General features: G+C 33.4%; 1 protein-coding gene across 4 annotated transcripts in view; it reads right to left on the bottom strand.

Moving 5' to 3' along the window:
- Window positions 1–24,298, bottom strand: part of BBS7 (Bardet-Biedl syndrome 7) — a 39,011-nt gene that overhangs the window by 9,298 nt on the left and 5,415 nt on the right. For all 4 annotated transcript variants that reach the window (XM_026016806.2, XM_026016807.2, XM_026016805.2 and 1 more), the window contains 13 exons: window positions 22,966–23,028; window positions 21,935–22,110; window positions 19,251–19,437; window positions 17,196–17,268; window positions 16,697–16,813; window positions 14,346–14,476; window positions 12,928–13,012; window positions 12,068–12,170; window positions 10,228–10,420; window positions 8,951–9,025; window positions 6,302–6,367; window positions 2,071–2,210; window positions 42–206 (listed from right to left, as the gene is read on the bottom strand). In XM_026016806.2, coding sequence (XP_025872591.1) covers window positions 42–206; window positions 2,071–2,210; window positions 6,302–6,367; window positions 8,951–9,025; window positions 10,228–10,420; window positions 12,068–12,170; window positions 12,928–13,012; window positions 14,346–14,476; window positions 16,697–16,813; window positions 17,196–17,268; window positions 19,251–19,437; window positions 21,935–22,110; window positions 22,966–23,028 — 1,574 coding nt within the window. The remainder of the gene's footprint in view (window positions 1–41; window positions 207–2,070; window positions 2,211–6,301; window positions 6,368–8,950; window positions 9,026–10,227; window positions 10,421–12,067; window positions 12,171–12,927; window positions 13,013–14,345; window positions 14,477–16,696; window positions 16,814–17,195; window positions 17,269–19,250; window positions 19,438–21,934; window positions 22,111–22,965; window positions 23,029–24,298) is intronic.

The raw sequence follows: 24,298 nt of genomic DNA, 5'->3' as shown, positions 1-24,298 counted from the left end.
TATATAAAAATATTTGCAAGCCAGTAATAAGTTTTATTTACCTGTAGGTACTTTCAAGTTGCGTATCCAAGAAGGTGTTCTGAAAGTAAAATGTCACACATTCTCCTGCTGGAGGTTTTTCAGGAACTTCAGGTAGGCAAAAAACCACCCAGGAGTGAACTTCAGCAAAACTGAACTGGCCCGTTAAAGTCAGTGTATTCATAGGTCTGTAATTTAATAGTGGGGGTACAGATTTATGTGTGGGAATATGTGAAGGTATTTATGTGCATAACACATGAACAAGCAGAATTCTGCAATAGTGGTTCAACAGTTTCTAGCTGTTTACTAGCTGTAAGGCACTGGGCAAGTTAGAGAAAAATACCTGCTATCTTGCAGGGATATGGAATACTTCTTATTTTGCAAAATCACACACATACATATGCACATGTACACAAAAGGTTGTAAAATAAATCAAATACATTTAAAATAAATAGATAATTGTGAACAGTTAAGAAAATGCAAGGAATTAAGGATTCAGAGGAATTTTAAGAAGACACAGAATTAAAGAATCTAAGAACAAGATGGGACCTTTGAGAGCATCCAGATCAACCCTCTCATTTGCAGATAAGAAACCTAAACCCAGAGAGATTAAATGCTTTCCCCAAAGTCAAAAAGGAACATTAGATAAAATGTAAGATTATAATCTTGGTCTCTTGATTCCCAGTTTGCTGTTCTTTCCAGCACACCATGCATGCTACCTCCATTAACAACAAGTTAGACTTTAAAACAGGAAGAAAACCATAAAGAATCTATTCTCTTTAATGTTTTCTCAAAATCTTCACTAAGAATATTTCTCCTTATATCTTATTTAAATTACAAATCTTGGGGGATCCCTGGGTGGCGCAGCGGTTTGGCGCCTGCCTTTGGCCCAGGGCGCGATCCTGGAGACCCGGGATCGAATCCCACATCGGGCTCCCAGTGCATGGAGCCTGCTTCTCCCTCTGCCTATGTCTCTGCCTCTCTCTCTCTCTCTGTATGACTATCATAAATAAAAAAAAAAAAAAAAAAAAAATTACAAATCTTTAAAATTACCAACTGCAATATAAAAAACATGGGCTTTGGCCTCCAACCATAACTGTTTTCTGTAAACAAGTTAGTTAACTTTTCCAAGCCTCCATTTCTCATCTATAAAATGGAGACATTACTACCTGTCTTGCTTGCTGTCAGACTTATATTTAAGTCCATGGTGTCTCATCTTTAGGAAAGAAAATGAAAAACTACCAACAGAAGGATGCTTAACTTGAAATGGAATCCAGAAATAAGGGACTATCACAACCAATTGCTTTACCAGTATTCCCTGAGGTAAAATAGAAAATATAATGTTTGAGACTAATATAATAATGATAAAGGATAGCTGAAGGCAAGCAGGCAGGGACAAGCACCCCCCCCCCCCCCCCCCAAGGAGACTAAACCACACTTAAAAGGATTTTACACCTCCCTGGAAGGAGCCCTCCACCCTTTCCCACGTGATAGGGGACAAAAACTTGATTGGATGACAGGCACAGGGATGATTAATCAGATTAAAACAGCCCATAGAAACCCCCAGACTTAGAAACTCCATTGATAACCCTCTCAGGTTCCCTCCTTCTTTGGGAGCTTTGTATTATAGTTTTGCTATTGCTCAATAAGCTTGCTTTGCTACCCACCACTGTCTGGTCTATCTTTTCATTCTTTAAAATGGCATGACAAAGAACGGCAGGCACCCATGTAGAAAGAAATCCTGTAACAGTAAGAGCCTATTCAGAGAGAAATTGAAATGCTAAATCGTATTTATTCATCATAGGTGTTTGGGAGAGAGAACTATTGCTCTGCTGATATCAGAATGGTAATATTTGAGAAAGACAGGAGAATTCACCTTAAATCAACCTTTAAAAGAAGACAAATCTTATATTAAAATTATGAATCCATAGTGTTTAAATATTTAATTTTTAAAATGTATAACTAGCTACCAGAATTTGTACTATAAAAGTGAAAAGTGTATTTGCATCATGTAATATCCTAAAAAATAAACTGCTTCTTCCTTTGTCCTACCTGTCATGATCAATAAAGTGAGTTCTTTGATGGAGTGAAAGCGGTTTGATAAGGTACTGGTGGACCTGACAGGTTTTAGGTTGAATCCTTGGAGTCACATATGCTTGAAGTGTGCCATATTGGCCTTCAATTGAACGAATCTGATTTAACACAAAAGAGAAAAGAAAATTTTAAAAATCTAGCAACAAAACATAAATGTCATCTTTAAAATGTTCAACACAAGTAACCAAGTAATTAGACCTTAATCTCTTCTGTAATATTCTGAAGTAAATAATGACATTCTATTTAACAACTGCTTTTTATCTAGAGTAAAGGAAAATTTAAAAAAGATTTTGGCGGGCACCTGGGTGACTTAGTGGCTGAGCATCCGCCTTTGGCTCAGGTCATGATCCCAGGGTCCTGGGATCGAGACCCACATCAGGCTCCTTGCAGGAAGCCTGCTTCTCCCTCTGCCTGTTTCTGCCTCTCTCTCTGTGTCTCTCATGAATAAATGAATAGGATCTTTAAAAAAATTTTTAAAAATAAAAAGATTTGGGTAGTCAAAGGTAAACTTAATCTATCTATAGAAGTTATCTCCATGACATACTTTTAGGTGATTTGTCTACATTTAGCAGTGCTATGCCATTCCAAAAAACATAGATTCTCACATACTACCCTATCACGATTCACATAAAAAGTGGTTAAAATTTAAACATTTTCATTGAGAGGATAAGTTTTTCAAATAATTAAAACTTAAATGGAATACTTCATTTTCTCGTTAAGTAAGGGTATTACAGCATAAAGCTATTATAAAAATCTATTGACAGAGGGGCACTTGGGTGGCTCAGTAAGTTATGCGTCTGTCTTTGGCTCAAGGTCATCTCAGTCCTGGGGTTGAGCTCTGTGTTGGGCTCCCTGCTCAGAGGAGAATCTACTTCTTCCTCATTCTCTGCATTCTCTGCCCCTCACCACCACTCTACTCTCTCCCAAATAAATAAATAAAATCTTTTTTTTTTAATTTTTTATTTTTGATAGTCATACAGAGAGAGAGAGAGAGGCAGAGACACAGGCAGAGGGAGAAGGAGGCTCCATGCACCGGGAGCCCGACGTGGGATTTGATCCTGGGTCTCCAGGATCGCGCCCTGGGCCAAAGGCAGGCCCCAAACCGGTGCGCCACCCAGGGATCCCAATAAATAAAATCTTAAAAAAAAAAAAAAAGCTATTGACAGAAAAAAATCTAAGAACTTAATTCTTGATTTTCCATGAGAATAGAGAAATAAACACCATCTAATTATTACATATTTGAATTAGGAAATTCTTTTGAGATATTTTAAATGTCCCTGGTTGGACATCCTGAGAATTCAAAACACTTAACAGAAAATAATAATTCATTAAACTGTGAAGAACTAATTTTAGAGGGGTTGGAAAGCCGTCCGGCTTCTCCCTCCTGGCCCACTTTCTGCTCCTCTCAGTTCAAATTCATGAGATGGACTGTAGTACCTCTTGTATTACCATGGTAGCTTCTCTAAGCTAGCTGATATTTTAATTCACACTTTTCCTAGCGTGTTGGGGGGTGGGGGCAGCAGAGAATCAATGTTTTACCTAAATGGGAAACATAAAAGTTTAAAGCAAGGTTTTTTGCAAATGTTATACTGCAAATATTGCTCTAAATGGAAAGAGAGGAAAGATAAAAAGATAAAAGATACAAATACAGATAGGAAATAAAAAATATATCTGATACAGCTACATTTCAGGATTTGGTTCTAAAACATAGGCTTACACTGGCACATAATTGTTTCCACAATAAAAAGTCATACTGCCTTGATTATATAATAATTCATATTCACTATTAAAAATATAAGTAAAGAAAAATTATGATGAACATAGAAGTCACCTAAAATCCTCCCACCCAGAGATGATTATTACTGCTATATTGGTCATGCCTTCACACATTTCTCTATGCAGATGTATAAAAATAAAAGCGTAATTGCATAGGAATAAATTCTTTTTATATCAGACATCTTTGTTTTTATTTCTAATAATTACTTTTTTCCCTTATCTCTGCGTCTCCAATGCCACCCACTCCCATCCCACCCATGCTTTCCCTCTATTTCATAACCTGTTATATCAGACAGGTGTGTGAATTTTCATCTTTCTTCATATTTATATCACTATAGGTAAAATGTATTTACATATACAGGGATTTCATTCACGTTTTATTTTTCATGGAGTTTACTCCATGTTAATAGGAATAGTTCAATGCATTCTTTATTGTACCTGTGTTACATTCCATGGAATGCATAAACAGCTATTTATTTAATCATTTAATTACTGAATGTCCACCTTGGTTCCATTGCTGTGGTTAATGAAATATACATCTGTGTGTATGATACTGTGATTTTGTTGCCATAAAATAGATTCTTCCAAATGGGACTTTCCCAGTTTTCCAAAGTAGTTATAATAATTTTTATTTCCTCCAGCTATGGTTGAGAGTGTCCTTTTTCTCATCCCTGTCATCTGGTGATGTTCCCTTTTAAAATTTTTTTTGCCAGTCTCTTAGATAGCAAATGTTTTTTGTTTATTTTAATTTGAATTTCTCTAACAAATAATAAGGTAGAACATCTTCTTTTAGTATTTGTTAGCTATTTTGACTCCCTTTTGTGGAAATCTTTTTTTTTTAATAAAAAGTTATACACAGTCTTTGTATTTTATTGATATTTACCCATTACCTAGAAGACAACTAAATTTCCTTCTTTTTAAAAATAAAGTACTTAACTCATCTGAATTTATTTTTTAAATATGGCATTAAGATAAGAATCCACTTGATTTTATTCCGGATAGGTGCCAGTTGTGTCAACTCAATTTTTAAATAGAAATAGTAATTTAATAGAATTTTCCCTTACATAAAAATATCATACATTAAATTTCCGTAAATGTATAGTGGGCTCTATTTCTATTATGTTGCTCTGCCTATTTAGGTCTTATAAATACCCTACACTATTTTCATTATAGTAGTTTTGTGTTATGTTTTAGCATATGGCAAGATAAGTTCCAACTTTTTCTTCTTTTTGTAATTTTTTCACATCTATTATTGCATCCAATTTTTAAAAAAAGAACACAGCTTTTTAATATTTTTAGGCCTACTTCCCAATTTATTGGCACAGTGTTGTTCAGTGGAAATGTAACTTAAAATGTTTAATGAAGTTACACAAAATCTGTTTTAAGTATATTCGTTTAGAAATAAATTTATTCTAGTTTTCAACTTTGCTTTCAAAATCCACAAGAAGGAACTTATGCAGACTAAAATAAATTGTTTAGAAAAAAAACCTACATTTAATTGGAACTTCCTTAACTAGACGTGAAAAAGTTATTGTATAACAGCATCTCTCTTGAAAAAAACAGGCTTTGAGTTTCTGAACATCAGCAACACAAGGAAAACAGTTACAACCCTTAATTTTTAGATCATAAATGTATCAAAAATAATTTTTTTAAAACCTCACACAAATTAAGTAACTAAAATAGATTTGTGTGCTATAATCAGTATTTAATTATAAGAGATATTACTAAATTACTAAAGAAAAATTAAAATATTTTCTTTAGAATATATGGTAATAAATGACATTATTGGAACACAATCAGAAAAATCTGGGTGGTAGAAAAATATAGGGCAAATACTCCGATACTTCAGTAACCAAATTACCATATTTGGACCTTGACTGGATCAAACTATAAACATTAAAGTCAGTGAAATCTAAATACTAAATATTTGATGATAGTAAGGAATTATTGTTAATTTTCCTTAGGTGTGATAATAGCAGTGTGCTTACATTTTAACAAATAGTATCTTTTGGACATATATAATGAAATATTTACAAATGAAATTACAAAAATATCTTGTATTTGCTTCAAAATAATTTGGAATGGACAATGACAGTATAAACAAGAATGTTATGAGTTGATGACTGCCGAAACTAAAGTCATTACTTTTATGTACATTTGAAACTTTCATAATAGAAAATTAGAAAAAAAAAAATTCCACTTAGAAGAAATTCAGGATGGGTAATTCTAGAGAAGCCAATAGAAGAGATGATGGTTGGCGCTAGTTAAAACCTAACTGGTCATCCAAAAGTCATTACTCCAATTCATTTCAGGGCGAAAAAAAAATACAAAGAAATGAGATCATATGTTGCAAGATATACCAGAGGGAAAAAAGTTCAAGTTTTCAATTAAAGGTAATTTCAAATGTTTTTACCTTGAGTTCCAGCCTTGTGGTATTTGCCTGGCACCGATAAGTGGCGAGAAGAAAGTTGTCATTTGACTGGGAAGAATTCAAAGTTGAGGAAAAAGGATGAATTCATGTTTTTAATAACAAAAACATCATCAACAATAATAATGGCTACTTAACATTTACTAACCACATATCATTTGGATGACACTGTGATAAGTGCTTTTTTCTTATTCTTGCAAACAACCCTATGCAAAGTTTTATTTACTAAGTAAGTTTTAGCAGACGAAGAAACTGCAACATCATAGGTTAGGAGAATCTCCCAAAAGATAGTAAGCAATGAAAGTGGAATCCAAATTCGTATCTTTTGAGACTCTAATGCTCATGATCTTTCCATCCTGAGCTTCTACAATAACATTTAAATATTAATTGTCCTAAAACTTTAACTGACAGCACATACTCCTAATGTTTATAATATTAAAAGACAAAAACATCAGTGTTTGGTATTGACTGTCTTTAACTTTCACAAATACTTATAGAGGACAAACAGCAAATAGCACAGTGCCTGGGATACTATAAGCATTCATTACAGGTTTGTCAAATTAAATTGGAGAGCTTACTTCAAATATAACTTCCTGAAACAATATTAAACTGCTAAAAATAGAGAAATGTTGTGTGCAGGAATTGCAAAAACAAAGCAACATGAAATATTAGCATGCAACTTTTGTATACTACTATTTCCCTATTTTTAATAAGTAACTGAAGAAATTAAAAGGATGCCAATATCAAAAAGAGAATTTGAATATTTTAATTTCAAATCATTTAAACTTAGTAAACAGAATTCTGTGAACTTATACTTTTATGTGGTTAAGAACAAATATTATATATTTAAATATTTATGGATAAGATGATAAAGATTAAAATATATGAAAAGTCTGGGATTAGGCTTGGGATGGGAGAAGGAGAAGACCATAAAACAAGACTGGCCATATATCAAAGTTAATGAGTTCATGGAGGTTATTATATACTATTGTCTCTACTTCTGTATATACTTGGAATTTCCATAACAGGTATATTTTTTTTCTTTTAAATCCATCATTCTAGAAAATGGGTTCTAAATTAGCATAAAATACTCATTTCAAAGAATCCTGCAGTGGTGTAAATAAAATTGGTTAATCTTTCATAGCAACTTAGAATTAAGATTTTTAAGATCAATTTGATTTTTTAAATGAAAATAAAAAGTGTTAAGTCCCAATCTTTTATGTTTTATTCTCAAACAGGGATGAAAAACCATAAATATTGCATAATATAACTGTTATAAAATCTCTTATCAAAAAAACCTTTACTATGTAATTATACTGAAAACTATTCCCTATAATAGGCACCAATTTTGTCCTTCATCTACTCTTTATTCCTCCCTTTTTTATATGTATAACTACCTGCCAACTCTAGTCACCATCTCCTGCTCTAGCTTGTTGTTTCTCCAATACAACTACTCCAGACCCTAACTTTACCCTAACCTCTCTTTAGGAGCCACACTTCGCTCTGAGACTGCTAGTTAGCTAGTACTAAGCAGAAAGAAGTGATATAGTACGCATATCCAAAAGCTCCGACACAAGCTCATCCAAGGTACTTTGCACATGGTGAGTACTCAACAAATGTCTACTAAATGAAAGTTAAGCAAGATCCACCAAGCCCAGAAAAGGTGAAAAAGAACAGACAGAAGGAAGAGACCATGTTCAAATGTAGGATGTGTGAAACTATATAGCATTTTTCAAGAAATTTAAAGAACTTCGGGTTGGCAGAAATATGTGCATGGGAGGAAAAGTAGCAGCTGGCAAGAGATAAGCTAGAGATATAATCAAGAGCTGAATCATAGGAAGTTGTTATGCTACAAAGAGAAATCTAGACTTATATGCATCAGGTAATAAGGATCTTTAAAGGTTTTAAGAAAAGAAATGACACAGAGACGTTTATACTCTAGGAAGACCTCTCTGGTGGCAGTATACAACAGAGCCTAGAGGTGAGAGGCAATACTGGAGGCAGAAAAACTGATAGAAGAGTAGTTCAAGCAAACATGATAAGGGCCTGGAAAGTTAAAAGAAGTGGAAATGAAGCGGCACCTGGGTAGCTCAGTCAGCTAAGTGTCTGCCTCAGGTCATGATCTCAGGGTCTTGGGATTGAGCTCCTTTTAGTTGGGCTCCCTGTTCATTAGGGAGTCTGCTTCTCCCTCTGCCCCTCCCCTTGTTCATGCCCTCTCTCTCAAATAAGTAAGTAAGTAAGTAAGTAAGTAAATAAATAAATAAAACCTTAAAACAAAACAAAAAAATAAATAAATAAATAAAACCTTTACAAAATTAGTAAGATAAGAAATAAATGAAAAAAAAAAAAAGTGGAAATGAAGCAGAATAGAGGTGTAAGAGCCAAGGAGATAGAACTGGCATAAACTAGTAACTAACTGGACTTAAATCAGAGAAAAGAAGGAATCTAGGATGACACCCCAGTTTTATGGATTATCTGAAAATACAGGAAAAGAGCAGATGCAGATTTTGAGGGAAAGGTTATGAAAAAAGATTGAAGAAGAAATATCAAACCCTAGTAGCATTCACAGACTTAATTCAAAATGGTGTCATAGAAATGAAAGTGTCTGAAAAATTCTTTATACTTTCTACTCACCTCAGAATCACAGCTGCTAAAGCTGACAACAGCAGAATTTTTATCCACATCAAGTAAGTCTATTGGAACATCACTCTACAGTCAATTTAAAAAAAACAAAAAGGTTCAGATGGAAAAGTAGAAATTTTCACAAAATATTTTCTAAGTATTCTCTTTAATTCTATTTCATAGTCATCTTTAAATTTGAACATGTGAATTTTTTTAATTTATATATGATGACAAGGTATACTTCTAGAAAATAAATGCAATAAAGAATAAATGTTATATCCCAATGACTTATTTCTTTCTTATTTGGATTACCAGAGATCATAGACTATCATCTCTTACCACCCCCTTAAAAGTTAATCTTCCTAATGCGGCTATTCTTACTATATCAGTTCATTTTTATGAATTTTATTTTCACCTGTAACACAGAAAGGAGATAATATTCAATCTCCTCTGGAGAGTAGTTTCTTGGACACTGCTGTTGCACTCAGTTCAAAGTAAATGTATGTACCTAGAGCTGTTTAATGCAAGCCTTAAGCTAGCATTACTTAAGACAGGTTTCAGCCTTTAGATTTAATTAAAAATCTGATCTCTCCCCAAATCTTTTTAAACCTTGTCTTCTTCCTCATGTTTTTTTTTCTCATTTTCTGATGGGTTTTGATCTTTTGCTTGTTTTCCATTCATCCCACTATCATCCTTCTCCACTCCCTGAATATCATCCAACTTAAAGAAAAACTAATTAAATATATTGTTGAGTGGAGTTATATATTTTATCCCTCAATTCTACCTTTGGGATTATCCACTTTGTCTACTGACCTACCTGGAAACTAGTGGCTAATGAGCAAGCTGTACTGTAAGCTCCCATTTTAGGATCTGGAGCTTAAAAAAAAAGGTTATAATAAGGGTATTAAATACTGAAATTTTCTTTCACATCTCTTAAAATTCTCATAAAGGTCAACCAAAGAACAAAACCCTTAACGTTCTTTCTGATGTTTCCTGAAACTTAAGTACATCAGTCTTATTTAGTGCTCATAGGATAAATAAAAACTAAAGATATAATTTAGGTAATCTATGACCAAACTGATTATCTACTTAAAGATTAAGATAAGCCTTTAAAATTATCTAAACTAAATGCAACATTTAAAAGATGAACACTTAAATAATAAATAAATAAAAGATGAGCACTTAAAATTACTGTCTAAAATTAAAAGTATTTAGTAGTAATTAGTGCATATGACTGGTCTGCAAAATAGATCCAATCATAAAACAAATAAATTAGCCATTTTGCTTACCTGTATTAAGACGTTATCTATTGCTGTCTGCACCTCTAAGATGAGACTATAGCTGGCATCATCTTTATTTAATGTAAACTTGTCATTTACACTAAATGAAGGTACTGCTGATTTTGCCTTGCTTGATTGAGAAGACTGTTGATATTTTTCTCTTTCCTGTAGTACCTTATACTGCAGATGTTCCAGCTCACTCCTAAAGGAAAATATATACAACTCTATCACCTATAAGTATACATATTTGAAGTTCTTAGAATGATTTCAAGCATTTGAGACATTTACTTCTGCAAAATGGACTTTTATTAGTTGAACTAGAACTATGATACTAATAGGAACAAAATTTTGCTTCTGTGACTGACCCATTCCACATTATTTATCTTTAATTTAAAAATTAAAGCTCAGTACTATACCAGCATTATTAATAAAGAGTTATAAGTATCAAAGCAGCTTGCAAATAATCAATTCTAACACACCAGTCTAGGTACAGTTACATATAACACTAATCAGAAGAGAAATGTATTAGATTTAATTTGAAGAAACAAAATGTGCAAAACCAGAAACATTACCTTTCAATAAGAATTAGGCAAGACAGACAAAAGAAGGAAACAAAAGAAGGAGGAGGCTGCAGCGTATTCACATTTAGGGGACCACAAAATGATCATGAGCCAGTGCTATAGCTGAAGTTCTATAGACTGCACTACAAAGGCATTGCTTCATTGCTTAGAGCCACTCCAATTAAAGGGAAAAGCATATACAAATGAAGCAAACATTAACTGAGAAACAACAACATGAGGCTTAGCCAACCCCAAGTTAGGGGGAAAAGTCTGGGAAGAGCTTGGAAGAGATTTGTGCAATAAACAAAGGAAAAGATTTATTTGTCCAAGCAATATCTACTGAGTGCTCCATATGTACCTATATTGCAAGTGCTGAATAAACAAAACAGACGTAAGCTTCTCATTCAATATTCCGCTGGAATCAGGAGGGATAGACTGGGCTATAAACGGATGGTATCATACTGATAATGTGAAATAATAGACATTAACTTTACTTGGTTTTCTTGTACAAACACTGGAGCTTGCTTTCCAGGTGGCTTTGCTAAACTGGCTTGTGGTAAACTTGTGGTGTGGCTTTAGTGAATCAGTACTTATGGCATTTTGCTGCCTTAAAAACTTCTGTAGCCCTTAACTACCACCAAAAAAAGATCGGCCCTCACTGCCCCAAGAGGTTGGTAAGAGTTGAAGTAGGGACAGTAGTTATTAAAGTTTCAGCAATTCCCACTTCTTCATTATATGAAGTAATTTTACTTGAGTCTGGGGTCCCTTTTCATAGGACTTGTCAAATTAAATAGGCCACAGAAGCAATCCCTGTGTCTAAAGGAATCAACATTACTCATTTTCAGTAAGAAATCTGGTCTGTCCATAGGAGCAGTAAACATTACAATTAATGAGGAATACAGCCATCTGTGTTGGTTTCTTTCTAATGCCTGTGAAAAAAACAAAACATTACCACTATCTATAACTAAACGAGTGAAAAAATATAATTTTTGATATAAGAAAATGTCAATATAGAATAAGGCATATAAAAGTATATTTCTAACTTTAAAATATTAATTAGCACTTACTGCTAATTTTCTCAAACTGATAAACTTTCATTTAAAAAGGTGATAAATGGATTAAGGTATAATTCCTTCCAATAAAATATTCTGCATCTATTAGTATATGTGCTGCCAAAGTGAGCACAATATTCTGCATCTATTAGTAATTAAAAAAAAAAAAAAAAAAAAAAACAGGCACTTCATGAAGTGAAAAAAAAAAAAAAAAGCAACAAAAAAATCCAAAATTACCTTAAAGAAGAAATTTTATTCTGCATCTCCTGATTAATTTTTAGTTCCTCTCCTGGCCCACTTTCCTTATGTATAGGCTCTGTTGTCAGACCTGTAACCCAGCCTGTAGAGATGAAATTATAATCATGCACCATTAAGTGCTGCTAGTGTTTAAAAAAACCCTAACATACATGTATCTTTGTCCACGAAGAGCAAACTCATTTAGTCCTAGGACTTATTCCCCAAAAAACAAAACAAAATGAAGAACAACAGAAATCAAGCTGGAAAATATTCAAACGATAAAAAAAAAAAAAAAAAACTTAAGTATTCTGAGATACTAGTTATTTTGCCTGAAATACTATAATACTATGATTAAGGAAATCTTATAATGTTAGTTTTCAAGTATGGAAAAAGCCAAAACATTCTAGCAAATACCTGATGACTTAAAACAGTCTTTTAAAATTCATTTTCATGGAAAGTTAAATTCTCCCATTGGCTATTTTGAAAATATAAAAATGACCAACTCAAAACCAAGGAAATTTTTATAAGAAATGTATACAATAAGAAAACATAAAATAATTTCAGTAAATACTTATTTTTAACCAAAGACTATCATTTAATTTTCAAAGATACTAGAGGATGCTAAGTACTCTCAATTAAGTAGTATTCAAATATTAACTTTTTTATAAATATTTTATAAATCAATAAATCAATACACCCATTCCTTACCTCATTTTTTAACCAATATAGAAAGGTTTGAATGCTCTTGGTTAAGACTGATTTACTAATGACACTTTTTTAAAAAAGTAGTCATCAAAAATAATGTATTAAATTTCTATTTTCTTATTGATTCTTTCTTTACCTATTACTGTTTACCTTACCTGAATATGTGGATACCACAATTTCATCATAGCCATCTTTCCCTATACAACCACCCTGGATAGATGTGACACTTTCGGACAACATCTAAAATAAATTTAAGATCAAGCAGTTCATTAGTACCTGTAAATAACTGTAAATAAAAAGTTGTCAGACATATAAAATAAGCCATAAAACTTATTTTCCCATTTCCAGACATTCAACATACATTTACTGAGTATTTATCATGTGGAAACACTGAGGTTGGAAGGCAAAAATCCTGCACAAATGGCAGAAAATCCCAGTGCTTTCAAATTTGGAGAGAGAAGATTAGAAATGACTCATATATTTGTGTGTTGTACTTAGCCACAGCAGTCACCTAATAAGCAAAAAGCATTTATTTATATGTCACCTAATGAGCAAAAATCCTTTATTTATATAAAGAAAGAAATTTTTGCTTTCTGTTTTTAAAGATGTATTTATTTATTTTTGAAAGAATGAGTCCACATGGGTATAGCATAGGGAGGGAGAGGGCAAAGGGAGAGGGAGAGAAAAACTTAAGCAGACTCCTGAGTGCAGAGCCTGATGTGGGGTTCAATCCCATGACCCTGAGATCATGACCTGAGAGGAAACCAAATCAGATGCTCAACCAACTGTGCCACCTAGGCACCCCAAGAAAGAAGTTTTTTAAAAAAATTACATAAGCAAAACTCCCAATATGTTTAGCCTATTACCTGAATGCCATATACCACCTCTCATGTGTTTTTCCAAATAGTTTTTTAAATGAATTAAGAAGATGATATGAAGCCTTTAGGGAATTTTTATTCCCATATTATCTATGTAATATACTTTCTCTATACATCAAAACATCTATATTTGCTGATGTGCAGTTAAAGCTGGAACTGAAAGGTAGCACTAGTAGAGAAATTAGGGAAAATTGTTACTGAGTTGTAGTTTTGTTGTTTCTGTTTTTTAAAAATGCCTCAGTGAATCCCGCCTGAGGCAAAATGGGACACCCTGGACTGGCAAATACCACTTCATGAAAATGAAAAATGACATTTACACCAGAATGATTCCCCATGTAACTATCTTAGGATAAGCAAGCTTAACTACATTCAAAATTTGTGAACTAAAATTACTCTTAACTAGTAATTCTTCTCATATAGTAAACTCTTGGATGCCTAAAAGTGAAATTGCAACTTTTCTCTCTCTGCTTAAGGATATTTTGACATTGTCCTAACAATATGAGTTTACTCCTAAAACATTATTATTTTCAAACAACAGTTTTGCTTATGTTACCAAACATGTTACTCCTGTACTCTACTATGCATTATAAAACTAAAACACAAGATTTTAATATATTTAATAAAACCCAAACCATCCTAGTCATCTCTAATTATTTGATGAATAAGTGTATTTAGTCTTTTTTTAATGAACTGACCTGATCAAAACGTAGAACAGGCTCATTTGCATTGTCAAAACTGTATACTTCCACCATTCCATCATCTCTCCCAACAAGTAAATCTTTAACCCCATCACCCACAATGTCAAAGCTATCAACACACAAAATACCTTTAAAAAAGATGATAGAGGTGACAAGTTATTAATAAAACTAACATTATGTCAAGTATATACTAAGTTAAGAATGAAAAAAATGTATATACCAAATCAGAATGGGAAAAAAACAAAAAACAAAAAAAATGGGAGCACTATCAGGTGTCCTCTTTTCCGTCCACATTCATCTATTTCTAAGACTTTAAATATAATCTAAATAGAAATGGATCATAAGTTTATATCTCCACAGCTCTGGCCTCTCCTCAGAGCTTCAGACTCATGTAGCCAAGTCTCCATTCAGCATTTTCTTTGAGACATACATTTGCATCTCAAAATTTCCATGCCCCAATGAAAACTCTTCATTCACCTTTTTCACACCCTTTCAGTGCTTCTTCCCCAATTTTCCTCATCTCAGTAAGGTATCACCTAGTTCCTCAGGCCAAAAATCTAGACCATTTCTTTGATTCTTCTATTTTCTCACTGTCCAGACCAAATCCCTTAGCAAATCTTATCAGCTCTATCTCTAAAACATATACTGAAATTGCCTCCTTTCCATTTCCAACTACCATCAGCCTAGCCCAGGTGGCTTATATCTCTAGCCTAGACTAAAATAAATTATAACAACTACAACGATGACTTCCTAAAGGTTTTTAATTTTTTTAAATTTATTTATTCATAGAGACACAGCTAGAGAGAGAGGCAGAGACACAGGCAGAGGGAGAAGCAGGCACCACGCAGGGAGCCCGATGTGGGACTCGATCCTGGGTTTCCAGGATCACGCCTCTGGCTGCAGGCAGCGCCAAACCGCTGCGCCACCGGGGCTGCCCCAACAATGACTTCCTAACTGATCTCCATGCTTCCAATTTTTTTTTTTTAATTTTTTATTCATTTTATGATAGCCACAGAGAGAGAGAGAGAGAGATTGGCAGAGACACAGGCGGAGGGAGAAGCAGGCTCCATGCACCGGGAGCCCGACGTGGGATTCGATCCCGGGTCTCCAGGATCGCGCCCTGGGCCAAAGGCAGGCGCCAAACCGCTGCGCCACCCAGGGATCCCCCCATGCTTCCAATTTTGATCTGCCTCCCCCCAGATCCATTCTCCCTGGTAGGTTTTTTTGTTTTGTTTTGGTAGATTAGGTCATGTCATACTCCCACTTATAATTCTCCAAGGACTTCCCACTGCACTTAGATTAAAATTCAAACCCTTCTCCAAGGCCCACAAGGATCTACATGATTTGGCTCTATGCTACTTCCCTGACTTCTTTGCTTGCCATGCTAATGCATTTAGCCACACTAGTCTTCCCTCTGTTCTTCACATGAATCAAGTTTACCTCTGCCTCAAGTCTTGATTTTTTTTTCCTCTTCCTGGAGCATAATTTCCCCTCAAATTTTTATATTACTACTCTTTTTCTTATCAATCAGATCTCAGCTCAAATTTTACCTCTTAAAAGATGCCTTCCATTACCACACAGTCTAAATATAGTCTTCTTCCTTCACCCATCACTAATACATCACCCGCTGATATTTCTTTCAGGTGACTGGATGAAGCTATCTTATTTATTTATTTCTTTATTCTCTGTCTCTCCTAATAAGTGCTTGTTGAAGGAATAAATGAATAGAATTACTTTTTTAAAAAGACTTTATTTATTCATGAGAGAGAGAGAGAGAGAGAGAGAGAGGCAGAGGGAGAAGCAGTCTCCATACAGGGAACCTGATGTGGAACTAGATCCTGGGACTCCAGGATCATGCCCTGGGCCAAAGGCAGGCGCTCAACCACTGAGCCACCCAGGCTTTCCTGAACAGAATTACCATACCTATAAATAGCCATCTTACTAACTTCTAAGTCAGATATAAATTCCCTCAGAAAGTTATAAATTCCTTAGGAAACAGAAATATTCCCGTTGAACAGAAAAGACCCGTTGGACTTTCTCCTTGCTTCATATCGAATACTCTCAAATTCCAATGAATTTCCTACACCAAACAGTGAATAAAGGATTTGACCACAGAATGATGTTATAGATGGACAATAGCCCATAAAAGCCTATCTATACTAAATTACTATTAGCATTTCTTAATTAAAGATTATGCCAAAATATGACAGACCTGATAAATAATAAGGTGGCTTTGTGAATTACTAAGTCTACTACGTACTATGAAAAATTAAACAGAATGAACTATATAATTTAGGATATTTAATAATCAATGAAATTTCAGAATCTAAACTATATCACGAACCTACCTCCCCGCTTTTTCTCATTTTGAATTTCCCACTTGTGTATTGGTTTGGAGGTAGTGATCTGAATAAGCCCAAGTTTTCCATCTGATGTTCCAAACAAAAGTTCTTCTCCAGAGTCTCCTGATTATAATTAAAGTCAACATATTATATTTATTCCATGACTCATAATCTCTTTATAGCTGAAATTTTTTAATATCACATAAAAATCTCATTTAAAAAATATAAAAAAACACTTAATTTGGAAGTTGGTTACATAATCACAGAATTTTATAAATATAAGGGATAAGACCCTTCCTCATCATCTAATTTTAAGATGAGGAAACTGAAAATTAAAGTTCAATAATTCATTACTGTTAGTTACTGGCAAGTTACCCAAAAACTGTCTTAATTCTAGTTCATGCTCTTTCTACAGTTTCCTATTTTCATTCACTTTATTTATAGTTAAATGATTAAACCTGAAATATCTAGACCTAACACAATACACTCCCTTGATTATCATTACCGCCATTTCCGTTATGTAGTGCTAAGACAGTAGGTGGGCCAGGCACTTCAGTTTCATACATCACATCAGACCCCTGAAGGAGAACAAGTATTTTAAAACTGAAACAGAATACAAATTTAAAACATTGACACTAATAGATAAACATCAATATTCATATAAAGAACTGTAGAATAAAAACTGCCAGAAAAAGTTAGATTGTGATTAACTTGAATTTGTTAGCTATTTTGTGTATGTTAACTCATTTTAAAATACATATAAAATGTAAAGATCAAGAAGAAATACATATAATATTCTACACTTCAAATAATTTTCATTTTAAATACTTTGCCTGAAAACTTAACCCTGGTAAGTTTTACTATCAAAGCTTTCCTGGAACAAGTTGTTTCTTTTGTCCAGTTTAACTTAGAACACATTCAAACATTTAAACAGATCCAAAGTTACTTCCTAAAGGAGAAGGTTGGTCCTGCATTTGGATATTTCCAAAACCGACTCCAATGAGAGCCAGTTATTTAGACAGGAAAACAAATTACGCCCATTTATTTGTCTTTTTAAAAATTTTGCCACTTGTAATGTTTTCATTTAGTATACATAATTTGTGAAGCTGCTAAAGAAGGAGGTAGAAGTACTCATACTCAAGTAGAAAAAATATCCACGATAGATCATTCAACAAAGAAACCCATGAAATTATAGTAAATATGGAATGATATTTTCCTTAAAAAATTAAATTTATATAGAACATGTTAAAGTCATACTTTATTTTTTTATTTAAAATTACACCTGAAAATTCATACATATCAACTATATAAACACAAATACACATAAAAACTTTTTAAAAAGGCTGCCTCTGGGGTAATGATTGCTTACAAATGGGGAGTCGATGGAGAGTAGGAATATGTGACTAGCAAGGCAAAGTTTTAAGTTCCCACAAATCCTTAGTGATTTTTTTTATTTTTACAGTAAGCACATCCATCTCTTCTTGTTAAAGCAGAATCCTAGAATCAGCCAGACCAATTCCTAATTGAATATTACCCAGTTCCTGTTAAAAGCCTTATTCAGACAACTCATATTTGTGAGTACAGACAATGGGAGAAACTAATTATTCATGCCCCTAGAATGAACCTTGAATGTCAACTTTGTTTTCCCATAGAAAAAAAAATAAAACCTCACAGAACTACTGGATTTTCCCTTCCATTTAAAGAACTGATGTCAAGAAATGGCCATCTAGTTATGAAATTCCAGAGTGAGAAAGTTAGTAATGGCAAAGAATAAAGTGGTAGATGTTTTGTTCAACTGTACCAATATTAGTCTAACTTTCTGACCCAAATAATCTATCCGTTCTAGGTTATTTGCATGTGTAGTTTATTTGCATAAACTTTATTTTATGGATCCTGGCATGTGTATGTATGTGTATTTTACTGAAAGTCACTTTGAGAAGACATAGTTGTAACTATTATTACTAATAACAATGTCTTATGCAGTTGTTTTAAACAATCATGTTTTTAATAGAAATGTAAGGATGATAAAATGATTTTTCCCTCTATCATTCATTTACTTCTATAATATTTACTGAGTGCTTATTCTGTTCCAGAACTGTCATTAATGTGGAATAAGTGCAAATGATACAACTCTGATCACAACTATCCCTTCTTTGTTAAAACCTAACATCCTCTCCCCAAACCAATTTCCTCCATTAGTTTGATTCTGGGTAGAGGAAAGAGTAATGGAAGAAGAAAGAAAGAAAAAAAAAAAGGTGAAAAGTGCCCTTTGTAGCAAAGACTCCACTCTGACTGAACTAACTCAGAAATTATGCATGGGGACAGAAAAGCATCCTTTTTCCCAAATATGCCTCTCTAAAAATTTGCCAAAATTCTCAATACATTTGTCTCAAGCTAAAAAAAAAAAAATTAGCTTACCAATTAAAAAGTATTTTTTACAAATATAATTTTAAGTAGGACATTTAAAACAGTAGTAAGTAATCTATCTCAAGTACACATTGTTCAGCTATATTCATTTACATAAATTATGAAAAACTATAAAAATGCAAATAACAGAAACCTGTAAAACTCTGAGCACTCTGTCCTGGCAGGCCAATATCGGTGTAATACGAGGTAATCTTTCCACTGGAAGGCAGATGACGTCATTGATTTTGTCCCCAGAAAGGTAATAATGTTGGTCTTTGCAATCACAATAATGGTTATAGATGTAACTTGCACTGAGAAAGAGATCTGAGCCAGATATATACCTGAGAACATTAAAAGTAATTTAAAACAACCATATTTCCAAAAAGAAATATAGGAAATTCCTGAATTCTTTTGAGATGAAAACAAAAGTTTACTTAATTTCTATCATTTTATCACAGACTTAAAGAATAGTTTTTTCCCCTCATTTCCCCCACTTAATTTCTAGCCTTTTGATATAACACTGAAAGCTGAAAATTAGGATCTTAAGTCCTTAGGCATCTCAAAAATTATGCTCCGTAAAACTGAAAACAAAGACCATGATAATTGTCTGTATCTGAAGACAATTAATATGTCAAAAAACCGGGGGTGGGGGTGACTGGGTGATGGGCACTGAGAGGGGCACTTGATGGGAAGAGCACTGGGTGTTATTCTAGATGTTGGAAAATTAAACACCAATAAAAAATAAATTTATATAAAAAATAAATAAAACCACTTGATTTATTCTTGAAAAAAATGTCAAAAAACTTTTTCTGAATGTGCACTATGTGCTAAGCACTGTCCTAATGGATTTACATGTATTACATGTATTAGCTTAATCTTCATAATTCTGTCAACTAGGGATCATTATTATCCCTTTTTACAGAGAACAATAAAATGTCAAGTAACCTGCCTAATGGCACACAACTAGTAGTAGAGTAGATTGCAGCTCAGGTAGCTTTTAGCTCTAGAGTTAGCTTTCTTACTACTACATGAAATTGTCCGGAAAGACTATTAAAAGCAAATCTACTTTAAATGATAAACAGTGGGAGAAAAATTCATTAGAATTTTATCCTGAAAAAGGGAATGAAGACAATTGCACTTCAAATTACATTGAACAAAACTTAGGCAATAATCATAACTATGTTCTAATTCTTATATTGAATCCAGTTTCCACTGAGGGAGTTGCAATTTGACAAAAATTATATACTAGTGTATTACCTTTCATTTCTAAGTTGCTAAAACCACGTAAGCATAAAGAAGGTAATTTGAAGGTTTCATCTATTTCTCCACCATTCTAAAGTCTACTTAAAAAATTTTGGTACTAAAATTATTTCCTATGCTATTATGATCTTCACTGACTTTCTCTTCTTCAATTATTGCTTAAGTAGCCTCACTTTGAGGCTCTGGATATTATTTCAGTAGTCCTCTTAATATAATTTTTATTAATCTAATGAAATTCTATCTTTTTCAAGATTTGAAGTTTCATCTTGAAAGCCATCTGCATTACATTTGCAATTATATTGCAGTTACACATTTTCCAAAGTAATAATTGGAATCACTGTTGTTGACAAGAGTGGAAAGGACGGAAGCATTAAGCAGGGAAAGATGTGTGAGTGGTAACTAACTTTGTACATGCTGTTTCTTACTGAATATTTTCAAGTTATAACCTTGATTTCCTGTGCACCCTTAAAAATCTGGAAATTCAGACAATAAATTTTTGAAAATTGAGTAAAGATCCCCGCCCTCACACCTCTGCCACTCCAGTAAAAACATTTAAGAAACTAGCAAAAGAGACTATTGGCTGGGAAACTCCTGATCCTTCTCAAACATCTGTCCACATACTTTTCCGAATGTGGAGTTATGCAAATTACTAATTTATTACTTTGATTTTTAGTATTTCACAATTATAATTGTCCATTTCAAAAATAATACATTCTTACTAAACCACTGAACTCACTCCCAATTGCCATTGTATAATTTTTATCTAATATCACCAAAACAGTCTTACAGCCTGGATACTGGATTTGTAATGTACATTATATAGAATTATACAGGACAGCTGTGTATCACACAGAACTCTATAAATTAGTAGTTTTCAAACCAAGGTCTGGTTGCTTAGACAACTTGGCTGCATCACAGTCAAGTGAACATTTCTCTTTTAACCACTCCTAATAATTCTGATTCTGCAGGTATAAGTAAGACAAGAAATCTCTTATGTTTCCAAGGGATTCTCCTAAGTGGTAGGTTTGAGGACAGTGGATTAGATAAACCTTAAAATCCTTTCCAGTCTCCGTATGACTTAAAAAAATTAAAATTTTACTTGCAAAATCTCATATATCAGGAAGCCATTAAGGGAGTCATTTTTTTTTCTTATTTTATTTAGGGTCTTACCTGACTTACCTGAAAATATATCCTATTTGTAGTTACCAACTTTGACAGCCAGTTTTTAAACAAATGATACTACCTCACAACCAAAATGACCAGAGACAGCAAAGGAACAAAAACCTAAATATCTCTAGATATCTTTTACTTTTTTCTTTTACACTTTGTTCATGAATCAACTGAACCAATCAGTCAATAAATGAATGTGTAAATACCATAAGGGTCTTAAGAAAAAAACATTTCAACAACCAACTGATTTTGTACTGATTCTATGTTAATTAACTTCTGACTAATAAGGTACCTTTAGTCAATTTTATTTCCCAGGAAACCTATTAGGATATGATACTCCATCTGATGCTTGTCAGCTATCCAAAATATTGTAAATGGATATGTAAAAATAAAAAAGGATAAACATACATAGCTTTTATGCTTTCAGTGAGGTTGGTTTCAAAAGAGAGGAACTGTTTTCCTCTCTTTGTGAAGCCTCTAATCTCAGATCCTGCAGCAATAAAAATTTTCTCCTGGGGTGTGTTAAGAACCCCTCCTAGCTCCAATCTTGCAATCTTCTGCCCTGGTAAGGTCTTGAACACTGCCTGCAAAAATCATTGGAGAAAAAATTAAGTACACAAATTTACTGTAACCATTTTCCTTTACTGTAAAAGATGCTGTGATTTCAAACAGAAAAAATATTATAGTTCTATAGAAACATCTTTAGATACAAATATATTTACTTCAGTAAGTCTTCAAGGTTTCTGGCTAAATATCTTCCAAATTTAGAGCATTTATTGCCACACATACATCAGCCACATCATTAAAATCTAAACTCCTGCATCTATAAGTACAGTTCATTAAGCAGTGGTATCAGTATGGTTAAACCTTATTAAAAACATGTATCCTAAATTATTTAAGAGAAGATTTACTTGCTGGCCTGAAGAAGTAGGTCACCATGTTAGGGGAGAGCTTGTGAGAAAACCACAGGGCAAGGAATTGTGGGGACCTCAAGATGCTGAGAACAGGCTCTGGCTTACAGATAGCAATAAAGTGGGGACCTCTGTCCTACAAAAGCAAGAATCTGAATCCTGTTATTTTAGCTTGGATTAGGACTCCCAACTCCAGAAAGGAATAGAGCCTGGCACTGTAGCCATGTGAGACACTGAGCTCCGAATCCTGATCCATAGAAACTGAGATAATAAATGTGTGTTGTTTTAAACACCAAAATTTGAAGTAATCAGTTACACAGCACAAAAACTATTACATCACCCCTAGGCTGTCAAAGGTGTTTTACAGCTATCCTAGCACATGACTCCTGTGTTGTCTATAGCAATACTTCATGTAACTACTTCCCTCACAATGCATTTTTTGGACAACTTTAAACTAAAAGTATTCAATAAGTAGTGTGTTTCTCTTTAGAAAATCATTTTTTTCTCCTAAAAAAAAGTTATACATACCACTGCTTCTCCTTTTTTCATGCCAAAGCACATAACTACCCCATCATGATCTCCAATAACGACCTACAAGAGATTGAAGAGAATCTAAAATTATTATTATGTCCTATTAACTTATATGGGGGAAACACAATTCTCAACATATAAATTATGACTTTAAATGTAGAGATCAGAAAATCTAGGAAAGTAACTCCCATAAAAATTACTACTATAAGAAATTATAAGAAAAGGGCAAATTGGTGGTATGGAGAGTCATTATGGAAGTAGCTGACCATATATTTTGTTCCTATAATGTAAACAGAACAAGAGAACAGAGAAAGAAATGGCAGGGAGGTAATTTTCTTTTTTTCTCAACTGGAGCATAAGAACATGTTAAAATTATCTTTCAAAACAGATTATCAATTAAAGTTGTGACTTACCATTTTGATATTTTTAAAACCTTTGTTAATAGAAAAATTTTAACATATACAAAAGTAGACAGAATATTATAATGAATTTCCATGTATCCATCACTCAGCTTCAATAATTATCAACATGTAACCAATGGATTATTTTGAAATAAATAGAGGGAGATTTCATCACTTCTTTCTCAGGAACTGATAATCAAGCAGACAAAAGATAAGTATATAGATTAAAAAACAATTACCTTTGATTTAAAATAATACACATATGTATACTTGCATGCACATACATATAGTGTATGTGTGTAAACACATGCATAAATAAGTAATCACTTATCCTAGGAATTAAATTATAAATGTTCTTTTCAAGCACACAGAAAACATTAGAAAGGTGACCATGTATTAGGACATACAATAAGCCTCAAATATGAAAAAGTTGATGTTGCATAGAGCAGATTCTTAGGCCCTTGATTCTTAACTTTGGGGTTGGGGGATCACAAACCCTTTTGTGCATTTGATGAAAGCTATGGACTTTTTCCCCAGAACAATGAACATTTACAAATAATTATGCACACGCTTTCAGTTATAGAATTTTGGTATTGGGGCAGCCTGGGTGGCTCAGCGGTTTAAGCACCTGCCTTCAGCCCAGGGCGTGATCCTGGTGTCCTGGGATCAAGTCCCACATCGGGCTCCCTGCATGGAGCCTGCTTCTCCCTCTGCCTGTGTCTCTGACTCTCTCCCTCTCTCTCTCTATATATATATATCTCTGTCTATCATGAATAAATAAAATATTTATAAAAAAGAATTTTGGTATTGGCAGATTTCTATTCAGATGAAAAAATACATAAGAATAGCTAAGGTTTTGAGTTTTTTTTTAACACTACACTACTCTAATAATTTGTAAAAACAATTATGTATTACAGGGTTTCCCAAAG

The sequence above is a fragment of the Vulpes vulpes genome, chromosome 4, assembly GCF_048418805.1.
Source record: "Vulpes vulpes isolate BD-2025 chromosome 4, VulVul3, whole genome shotgun sequence".
NCBI lineage: Eukaryota > Metazoa > Chordata > Mammalia > Carnivora > Canidae > Vulpes > Vulpes vulpes.
The sequence above is the reverse complement of the archived record's forward strand: the minus strand, read 5'-3'. Positions and strand labels throughout refer to the sequence as shown.